General features: G+C 46.6%; 1 protein-coding gene and 1 pseudogene across 2 annotated transcripts; one reads left to right on the plus strand and one right to left on the minus strand.

Annotated features, from left to right (window-relative positions):
* Window positions 1-3,802: 3,802 nt before the first annotated feature.
* Window positions 3,803-8,428, minus strand: RPS14 (ribosomal protein S14). 2 transcript variants are annotated; one of them, XM_024577107.3, is made up of 5 exons: window positions 8,275-8,428; window positions 6,839-6,989; window positions 6,120-6,281; window positions 5,006-5,082; window positions 3,803-3,914 (listed from the first exon to the last, which is right to left on the minus strand). In XM_024577107.3, exons 2-5 carry the CDS (start codon window positions 6,985-6,987, stop codon window positions 3,847-3,849), a joined length of 456 nt encoding a protein of 151 aa, XP_024432875.1. In that variant the 5' UTR covers window positions 6,988-6,989; window positions 8,275-8,428; the 3' UTR covers window positions 3,803-3,846. The 2 variants fall into 2 exon arrangements, with proteins under 2 accessions (XP_024432875.1, XP_045041012.1); XM_045185077.3 differs by lacking the exon at window positions 8,275-8,428 and adding an exon at window positions 8,093-8,112.
* An 825-nt stretch (window positions 8,429-9,253) lies between these two features.
* Window positions 9,254-9,766, plus strand: LOC112319471 (GTP-binding nuclear protein Ran pseudogene; annotated as a pseudogene).
* Window positions 9,767-10,628: the final 862 nt, after the last annotated feature.

Below are 10,628 nucleotides of genomic sequence, written 5' to 3' on the forward strand. Positions count from 1 at the left end.
TGGTGTGGCTCAGCAGGTTGGGCATCATCCCTCAGACCGAGGTCACCAGTTCAATTCCCAGTCAGGGTACATGCCTGAGTTGTGGGTATTCGGCTGGTCTTTGGCTGAGGGCATGCAAGGAGCAACCAATCAATGTTTCTCTTGCACATCGATGTTTCTCTCCTTCTTTTTCTACTTCCCTTCTCCTCTCTTTAAAAATAAACAAGTAAAATAATTTTTAAAAATAAAAATAGAAAGATTCAGACTCAAGCCAGATGGAGTCAAGTTGAAATTCAAGATTCTTCCACTTACTTGCTTGTGATCTTGGCCAAGATACAGTCTTCCTGAAACTTCAGTGTCCTCATCTGCAAAATGAAGACTAGTAATCCTGCCTACTTCACAGGGTGTTGTGAAGATTTGAGATAATGAATACGGAACACTCAGCACAGCGCCTATCTCGATAAATGGTTGACATTAATATCCTAGAGTTATGCTGTCAGCCACTAGCCTCATGTGGCAGTTGAAGCCTTGAAACATGGCTAATTCAAATTGAGATGTGCTCTAAGTATATAAAATACACACTGGATTTCAAAGACTTAGTAAAAAAAAAAGTAAACTATCTTGATAACTTTTATATTAACGTTGAAAAAAATATTTGGATATATTAGGTTAAGTAAAAAATATTTTTAAAATTAATTTCATTTAATAATTTATTATAGCTGCTAAAAAATTGAAATTACTCATGGCTCAGTTTTATGATATCCATTATATTTATTTTAGTGCTATTATAGTGGGGTTTTGTGGGAGATTTTTTCTTTCCTTTTTTTTGTTTTTTTGGTGGTGATGGGGTTTTTTGTTTTCCCAGTGGGGGAGAAGAGGAACAGTTTATTAGATTTGGGGGCATTTGGATCTTATTGGCTACCTATCTCCTGTAGATGGTATTTGAGCTGCAAGGGCTCTTTGGAGATTATAGAGAGCCAATTTCCTCTCTGTAAAGATGGGAAACTGAGGTACATAGGAAAGGGAATATGCCTAGAGCCACAGAAGTAACCAGAGAACAAAGGCCTCCCCCATCCCAGCAGGAGCTGTGTCAGGAGGATGCCGCCACCTGGTGGTCTGATTGCAGCTCCCTTCAGGAGCAGCGCTCTGCTGCCATCTATTGCCCAAATCTCTGCAGAGACACAAGGACAGGGATGGCCCTCCTCTTCCTTCTTGCCAGGCTGAGTACACTGAATAGCAACATATCAGGGGTACGACAGAGCAGTGATTAAGGGCATAATCTATGGTTACAGACAAATGCAGGCGTGAATCTCAGCTCTGCTTTTTTCTAGCTACGTGTCCCTGGAAAAGTAAGTCACTTTAACTTCTCTGATGCCCAGTTTCCCCTTATGTAAAATGTGAACGAGAGTCCTTACCTCAAAGCAATTAAGAGATGCCTGAAATCTGAATCAACAAATATTTGCAGAGCACTTCCTCTCATTCACTGTTACCAGTGCCAAGATCCAGCAGTGACCTAAACAGGCAAACCTAGTGGTTCTCCAAGTGTGTTCTCTGGACCACAGACATCAGCACTACCTAGAACTTGTTAGAAATGCAAATCTTCAGGCCTCCATGCCATATTTATCGAATCTGAGTCTGATGCACCCTCAAGGTTGAGACCCTCTGCACTTGGGGACTGAAGACAACTGGATGGGTGGTGATAAAATAGCGAGGAAGTGACATAATCCCTTTAGTTTTAGATCACCCAGCTGCAGGAGGGTCCAGGGATAGGCCAGGGGAGATGGAAAGACTTGTTAGGAGACCATTGTCGGAGCTCAGGTCAGAGAAAGCAGAGCCAGAAGCTGGAGCCATGTCTAGGGACCTGGTTGAGCTGTAGTTACAACCAGAGGCAACGGGCTCCCATGGTTGGGCCTCCATGGTCTGCAACGTCAGGTGGCCAACAGCTCAGTCCCCCCTCACCTGCCTCAGTGACCAAATAGGCTGCTACATCCCAACTTGATCTGCAGAAATTAGCTCTCCTTGAAAACAAACCCTGAAAGGAACTGCTTTTAAAGACCTGGCTGATTATATCCCTGGTTACCAAGAAATAGCAGACTAAGTTGCAAAGTCCCAACACAGGAAATAGAATGCTCCAGCAACTGCCAGCATTTTTCTACCAGGATTCCAGCCAGCTGTCATTCATGTTGCTTGGCATAAGAACTGAACAAGCATAAGAATAGCAGCTTTTTCAATGCCAGGCACTGGGCTTAAAACTTTAATCTCATCTAATTCTTGTGATTTTCTACTTGCCTCAGTCTGAAGCCTCAGAACTAGGGTTTCTCATCCAGACCTGTCTACCTCTGAGGGTCTGTGCCTTAGCAACCAGGGTGACAGTAGGAAAGCACTCTCATTTTTTTCCTGTTTATTTTGGAGTAACTAGATTTACCAAAAAGTTGGAAAGTACAGAGTTTCCATATACCACTTGTCCAGTTTCCTGTTAACATCCCGCGTTACCACGTACACTTGTCAAAACTGAGAAACTGGGCTCCAGATCTTGGATTTTTTTTTTTTAAACACGAACGCCCTTTTTCTGGTCCAGGACCCATTGCTTAAGCTCCTCCTCTACTTGTTTTTCATGACTTTTGACAACTTACGTAGTTACTTTGTAGAATGTCGTCTAACTGGATTATGGGTTTTCAGAAATACGGCAGAAGTGACATGTTCTCACCTCGTCAAGTCGGGGTCCAGTAGTTCGGTTGAGGGATCTCCGGAGCAAAGTCAGCATTCTCCCCCTTCCATGTCCGATCTTTTGGAGGCACAAAGTGCAGCCCACACTCAAGGGAAGGGAAAATTAAGTTCCACTTATCGGAAAGGGAGTATCTGTATTTGGAATTCTTTTAGATGTGTATCTTCATTTACTAAAATCACTTTTGCCTCTTCCAACAACCCACTGGTGCACGTCCCTTGCGGAACACTCACACTCAGCACCACCTGGAGCCACAGGGTCCTCGGAGATGGATACAAGCTTCCAGAAAGCAAAACTTTTTAATTGCCTTTGAAAACAAGGCTTGGTGTGTATTTGCGGGGTGACTGAATCTTTATGTACTTTATGTACTGATGTAGCACAACCCCCAAGATCTGCCAAACGAGAAAATGCGAGAAGCAACAGTGCGCACAGATTTTGCACAGAAGGTATGGGGGGGGCGAGTCTACACCCACATGTTTATACATGGAGTCCGGAAGGCTCCTCTTCTGCTCAGGTTTCCACTCCGCTCTAGCTCTTTAAGAATCAGGACATTTTTGGAAACATCTCCACCTCCAAAACAAGGTCTCCAAAGCCTTGGTCTGCTTTAGATGACCTAGGTAGCTTAATGCCACAAGCAGTGTTACAGAAGGCCCAACTATAGCACTGATTTCTCATCTCTTTGTTTTAATCCTCACTAGAGGGTATGTGTACTGGCTTTAGAGAAAGAGAAGTGAGAGAATCATCGATCGATTGCCTCCTCTACACACCCTGACCGGGGATCATACCCATAACCATTTGGTGTACAGGATGATGCTTCAACCAAGCCACCCAGCCAGGGCTCCTCCTCCCAGGAAGCCCGTTTGCAGAACACAGGCTCACCCACTGTCCCATGTCAGGGGCTGAATCAAACACTGTGTTCCTGTCTGATAGGTTACACACATCCTAAAGCAATGTATCTACTTAGTGCCTGCTGGCTTAGGATGGCACCTGTAATCTCCTGTCAGTCCCGCACCCTGTTTAAACAGACAGAAATGAATTTAAACTGTTTTTTTTTTGGGGGGGGGTGCTAGATGAAGGAGAGACAACTGGAGTCAATAGTCAACACGAAGGCAATTTATTAACAATAATTTGAGGACTCCTGTTCACAGACGACGACCACGGCGACCTCCCTTCCTGCGGGTGCTGTCGGAGGGGATGGGGGTGACATCCTCTGTGGGGAGGAAGAGAAAACATCATTGCCTGGAGCTGGATGGGAAGAAGCCCAGAGTTCCTAAGCCAGAAGTGTAACAGGTCGGCAGTGGACCCCGCTGTTCCCCAAGTGAGTCCTCAGCACACAACAGATGGCCCTGGAGCTGCCCCATCTGCTGCTTCCTCAAAATTTCTGAAGTGGTTTGAACTCGCTTTCCAGAACGAGAAGCTGAGGCTCAGACAGGGTACACGACTTGCAGAAGCTGTCAGAAGCAGGCAACAAATCCAGGGTCCTGACACCTAGCCCAGACCCCCTAGTAGAAACCCCTCATAAACAATGTAACCGAAGACAGGTAAAAGGCTGGACGGAGGGATCGGCCGGCACACGTTGCCACCAGGTGCACAGCAACAGCAGAGGAGGGTTAACACCTGTGGCTACACAGATGTAGAAAGGCCAGTACGACTGGCAACCGTGGGGAGTGCTTTGCTGCCCCCTGCATTCATTCCTGCCCGGGCTGGCATCCCTGATAGTCGCAAGTGTACCGGAAGATGTTGCAGGTTCAGTTCCACACCACACCAGTACAGTGAGTCACACAAATTTTTTTGGTTCTCCAGTGCCTGTATGTTTACACTGTGCTATAAAAAGTGTGCAACATGTCTAAAAAAAAAGTATGTATACACCTCAATTAAAAAATATGTTACTGCTAAAAAGAGCTAACCATCAGATGAGGCTGTTAGAAAAATGACACTGAAATACTAGGTCTACACAGGGCTGCCACAAACCTTCCATTTGTAAAAAACACAGTATCTGTGAAGCACAATAAAACAAGTTTTCCCTGAAGTAGGCAAAGACCAGGCAGGAGGCAGCCCACACCAAACACCACTAGTAACGCACTTGGGAACACTATAAAGGACAAGTCATCTCTTAGTTCTGCCAGCCACTGTCAGGCATTCTGTTACATGGTAACCCTCGCAGTCTGCATTAAGGAACCCAACTGCCAACAGTCACCAGACCAAGCCCTGTGTCCAAGGGCACACCACACACTTTTTCTGGGGTCAATGCTTCAAAGCAAATCCAAGCATAAGCGACAGGGGAGGGTGGGGGCGGCTTACCAATCCGTCCAATCTTCATTCCCGAGCGGGCAAGTGCTCTGAGAGCTGACTGGGCCCCTGGTCCAGGGGTCTTGGTCCTAGAAATAAAGGTCTAGTCATTCAGGATTCTAAGATTTCGCAACCCTCCAGTTCAGGAATCTACAAACTTTCCTTAAAGGGCCAGACAGTAAATATTTTAGGCTCAGTGTGGGCCACTTAGAGTCCACTTAGTTTTGTGGTATACTTAAAAAAAAAAAAAAAAAAAAAAAAAAAACATAATAGCACTCAGTCCACAGACCACACAAACACAAGTGGCAGGCCCGACCTGGCTCCTGGGTCAGTCTGCCCCCTGCTCTGCCTACATCCTGTTTAAGGCACTGCCCCTCTCAGCCACACGCTCCGAGTCTGTCTTCTCTGGTGATCTGTCCATTTCCAACTACCCCACCCACCCAAGACCAAGAAACTACCACCTCCACACTGGCCCAGTTTAACAGCTTCCTATCTGGTCTGTTCCCCACACAGAAGTCACCTTTAATAAACCCCAGTTCCACCAGCCACCATTATTAAAAAGCATTCATGTCCCTCCCCAGCTAAACCCTCACCAGGTCCTTCACGACCCAGCAAGACCTCTCTGATTGCACCTCATGCCTCTCCTTCCCTCAGATGTAAGAAGTTCATTCCCATCTTATGACCTTTTGCTAGTGGATGCCTCTGGCTGGAATACTCCACCATCCTTCCTTCACTGGACCGACTTCTGGTACATTTAGGTCTTAGTTTAAATTACACTTTATCACCAATTCATCCTCAATACTGTACTTCTGCTTCCCAGGACTTGCTGAAAACAGGACACCCCCCCCCCCACCCTGCTGTGCTGTTTAAAGTCTGACTCCAACAGCTGAGGTGCCGCACAGGAGGGTGGAGGTTACCTTTCCATTTCCCCATCACCCTCTTCTAATACCTGGAACACAGGCCTGGTGTGCAGTGAGTGTTCAGTAAACGTAGCTAAGTTGCTGGAGGAAGGGCTGAGCAGCATGCAGGAACGAGTTATTGATTATGCATAAATCTAAGGTGTCTGATGCAAAGTCACCAAAGAATAACCAAGCCCAGTGATCTTACCACTGAGCCTCGGGCTTACCGATTGCCTCCTGTGGCCCGGAGCTTGATGTGGAGAGCGGTGATCCCCAGCTCCTTGCACCTCTGGGCCACGTCCTGGGCAGCCAACATGGCAGCGTATGGAGAGGACTCATCTCTGTCGGCCTTTACCTTCATCCCACCAGTCACACGGCAGATGGTTTCCCTGGGGACAAAGAAGTACGAGGTTATTTCTCGCTCATCCAACGAGGACTCCAAGTGTGTCTCATGTCCTAATGAGTAAAGAGTGCCACAGCTAGGGTATGGCAGAGGTTGAGGGTCACCTTGAACACGCATCCTGCTCTTTGGCAACACTGCCACAGGCTCTGGCTTCATAGGGTTCAAAGACCCAAGACAGTTAAACGGTTAACACTGTATATTTACTTACTTTTGCATTTAATTCACAGAAACCAAACTTAGAATTTGCGTGACTTCACACAAATCACAAAAACTTACTAATGGCAGCCAAAACCTGTACCAAGGGCTAACACTCAATCTGCCGCTTCTCTACAAAGTAGCAAGAGACAGAGGACATAAACAAAACCTCTCTTCTCTTGGAACCCCAATGTCTGGGAAATTACTAAACAAGCAACCACGTTTCCGCATCTGATGTTCTTTTTAATTATTTCCAGAGAACCCCTCCATCAGCCACACAGTCCCATGGTCATGTCGTCCCCCAGCCCCTTGCTTAGTTGGTCCTGCACCTCTCCACCAGATACTCACTTGCCAGAAAGATCAGTTACGTGCACAAAAGTGTCATTGAAGGATGCAAAAATGTGGCAGACACCAAATACATTTTCTCCTTCAGCCACCTGAGGTCCAAGGCTGATGACCTGTTCTTCCTTCTTTTCCTTCCCCTTTCGAGGTGCCATTTCTGAAAGAAAATCAAAGAATCCCAAAGTTAAAAAAAAAAAAAAAAATGCACGCTTATAAAAATGTCCCTAGGCCCTGGCTGGTGTGGCTCCGTGGACTGAGCGCCAGCCTGCGAACCACAGGGTTGCTGGTTCGATTCCCAGTCAGGGGGCATGCCTGGGTTGTGGGCCAGGTCCCTGGTGGGGTGCGCGTGAGAGGCAACCACACCTTGATGTTTCTCTCTCCCTTCCCTTTTGTCTGAAAATAAGTAAATAAAGTCTTTAAAAATATATATTTTAAAAAAAAAAGTCCTTAAGGTTGAAAGAACTCCTAATATTATTTATACTTTTGGTTTACAAGATTAATACATAGAAAAACACCATCATGTTTTATTGGTTCAATAATCCTGCCATGGATGTACTGCCAATAAACACCCTCCTCATCTCCATGGCCTACGTGGTAGCGAATGGCACGTGACCAAGGGCCTTTTGGGGTGGACCGAATGTCTCCCTGGACGTTCTGGACAGGACCAAATGTCCTGCAAGGGATCCCAGCCAAGTGCCCAGGACGGACATGCATGGGCCTCCCGCTGCTGGAAACACTCCGCCAGCCAGGATTCTCAGGTGTGTCTTACGGGAAAATACCCATCGCAGCCTCCCCCTACTGGCCCCGACTAAACTTTTGGGTCCCACCCCATCTCTGCTTTCAGGGATAACAGGCTCATGGCAGGTGGTCAGCAAACACTGACATGCAGTCCATAACCCCAATTTCTGGCTCTGGGAGGCTTGGCCCTGGGCGGGCGCCCAGAACTTGCAGCGTGCCGGACTTTAAAACCACTCAGACTAAGAAAACACCCAATACAGGGCCACTTTTCCTGCGTTCCCTCCTTGAATCCTCATTATGACCCCATGGGATCGGCGCGACAGTTACTGTTGTTTTCCAGACAATTTAAAGAATTTAAACGCCTGCCTGCGACCGCCCAGGAGGAAGCAGGCGGAATAGAGGTGAGAGCCCACATCAAACTAGTATCGTCGCTCCTTTCCAACCACTTAAACCTGCGGCCGCTTAAACGCAGTGGTGGTCGTAACGCGGAGCCAAGGCCTTCAAAGCTAGACTCGCACTCACCACTATTTCGCCGCCGCCTCCCGAGACAACACGAGAACCTAGGTCTGGGGTCGGTCGGCCGCGCTCTTCTCGCCCGGACCCTGATTCGGCTTCCGCGTAAAGACCCCAGCCCCTGGCCCCTGGCCCCACTAGCCCCCTTTGCCAGAGGATGGCACCGGATTGCCCTTGTCCAGAGATATTACCTGCTGGTCGGCTCCAGACTCAGCCACCGGAAAGAAAGAGTGGGAGAAGGTGGGGCGACGGGTCACGTTCTTGCCCCCGGAAGTGTATGTCCGAGGTCACGGGGCGAGGCCTCTCGGAACATGCCGCCTTTAGCGTTCCCAAGGAGATTAAGACTCGCCCTCAAAAAACAGTCTACTTAAGGGACTGCTAAAGGTGGTAAAGGGCTGGGTGTAACCGGGAGCAGGTCGGCCGCTTAGACGCCACCACGCGCTACATCTGCTGGGTGAGGCAGGCCTGTCTTAAGATGGCGGCCGCCGCGGCTAGAAAACTTCCGTCATTCTAATTCCGGCCTGGTCATCCTGGAGGCGGCTGCGCACCTTGTGGCGCGGAGGGGAACAGCAAAAACAAAACAGGCAATGAAGGCATTGAGCCAAAGGGCGGGGGAATGTTTTAGACACGGACAGCAGTACGGTGATTGACAGACGGGAAAGGGGGTTGGGGGGAGACGGCAGAGGGCAAAGGGGGAATGAGTGGTGGCGAAAAGAGACTTGACTTTGGGTGGTGACTGCACAATGCAGTATGCAGATGTTGTGTTGAAACTCCTATGGTTTTACTAACAAATGGCACCCCAATAAATTCAATTAAAGCCCTAACTGGTGTGGCTCAGTGGGTTGGGCGTCCACCCGCAGACCCAGAGTTCCGCGGTTGATTCTCAGGGCACTTGCCTGGGTTGCGGGCCAGGTCCCCTTTTGGGCCACACAGCAGAGGCGACCGATCAATGTTTCTCCCCACATCCATGGTTCTCTCCCTCCCTTTACCCCTTCCCTTCCCTTTTCAACAAAAAAAAATTAAAAGATAGATAAATAAATAAATAAATAAATAATCTTTAAAAAGAAATTCAATTTAAAAATAAAAACAGGAAATCAGAGTTTGGCATAATGTGTATTGGGCAAAATAAGAGTAAATTTTTCAGAGTCATAGGGCCGGGAGGAACATCAAATGGCTGCCCAAAGAGAACCTCACGTTCAGTTCAGACTTGTACAGGTCGGTGATGATGGAACCGGAAAAACTACACTTGTGAAATGTCATCTAACTGGTGACTTTGAGAAGTAAGTAGATACGGTGGGGGCTGGGGTCCCTCCCCTCCTGTCCCGCACACTAACAAGAGCATCTGTGAAGTCCATTGTATGGGCTACAGCTGCCCCGGGGAAATCTGGTGGACTGAGAGAGGAGTGTTTTGTATGCACCCAAGCCAGTGTGCATTATAATGTTTGGTGTAACTCAGATGGTTACTTACAAGAATATGGCTAACTGGCATGGGAATGTGTGGAAACGTCCTCATCGTGTTGTGTGGCAACAAAGTGGATCTTGAGGACGGGAAAGTTAAGGCAGAGTCCACCAAAGTGGTCTTCCACCGTTGTCTTCCACCAAAAGAAGAATCTTCAGCACTATGGCATTTCAGCCAAAAGTAACTACAACTTATGTTTTGGAACACAGCTGTTTCCTGAGTGAGTTTCAGGCATAAGACTGCTTCCGCCGCATCACAGGTTTCAGCGGTGACACCTTGTTTGTTCCTGTCATTCCTATAACTTTCCATTTAGAATCAGAATAAAGTTGTACCTCAAATTTCTAAGAGAAAAAATAAATTATTCAGTACTTGTTATTATACACCAACTGAGTTATATGCATTGCTTCATTTAATCATCACAGCGTGATCAAACAGATACTGTTTTGATTGCCCATTTATAGATAAGGAAGTTTAACTGAGATTACACATTTGTGACCAATTTGGGATTCTGACTTCAAAGCCTGTATGTTTAATAGCTACTTCCATATATCCCTCTAAAAACAACATTGAAGGGCCTCAAAAGATTGGAAGAATGTACAGATGGAGATATGGGGAAGGGCCAAGGAGTAGGTTATATATATTTGTGTGTGTGTGTATGTGTGTATTACACATATGTATGTGTATGTATGAAATATGTATAGGATCTACACCTATACCTATACATAAAGCCCATGGAATGGACTTTATTGAACAAAATGAGTGATTATGGACAATAGCATGTAGCCCTTTGTGCCCTGGAACCGTTACTACTGAACAACCTCAGCTCAATTTAAGGAAGACCTTATGTAGATGAAATTGTATTCAATATGCCACTGGGCAACTTTTATTTTTCGCTCAACATTATAGACATCTTCCCATAACAACTAGTAGAAATCTGCAACATTTTTACAAATATTTTAAATTTCATTTGTCATGTTGAATATTAAATGCATTCACAAAAATTAAAAATTGCAAAGTTACCAAAAAGTATACAGACAAAAAAACAAAAAAACCTTTCTCCTCTCACCTCTGCCCGCAGTAACCCAC

This window comes from Desmodus rotundus, chromosome 6, assembly GCF_022682495.2.
Source record: "Desmodus rotundus isolate HL8 chromosome 6, HLdesRot8A.1, whole genome shotgun sequence".
Classification (NCBI taxonomy): domain Eukaryota; kingdom Metazoa; phylum Chordata; class Mammalia; order Chiroptera; family Phyllostomidae; genus Desmodus; species Desmodus rotundus.

What these genes read in the sequence shown, in the direction of transcription:
- RPS14 (XM_024577107.3), bottom strand. Translation starts at nt 6,987, where the DNA reads ATGGCACCTCGAAAGGGGAAGGAAAAGAAGGAAGAACAGGTCATCAGC. An exon ending in CGGGCCACAGGAGGCAATCG is followed by an intron (nt 5,083 to 6,119) that starts GTAAGCCCGAGG and finishes CTTTATTTCTAG; the next exon opens with GACCAAGACCCCTGGACCAG. An exon ending in AATGAAGATTGGACGGATTG is followed by an intron (nt 3,915 to 5,005) that starts GTAAGCCGCCCC and finishes TCCTCCCCACAG; the next exon opens with AGGATGTCACCCCCATCCCC.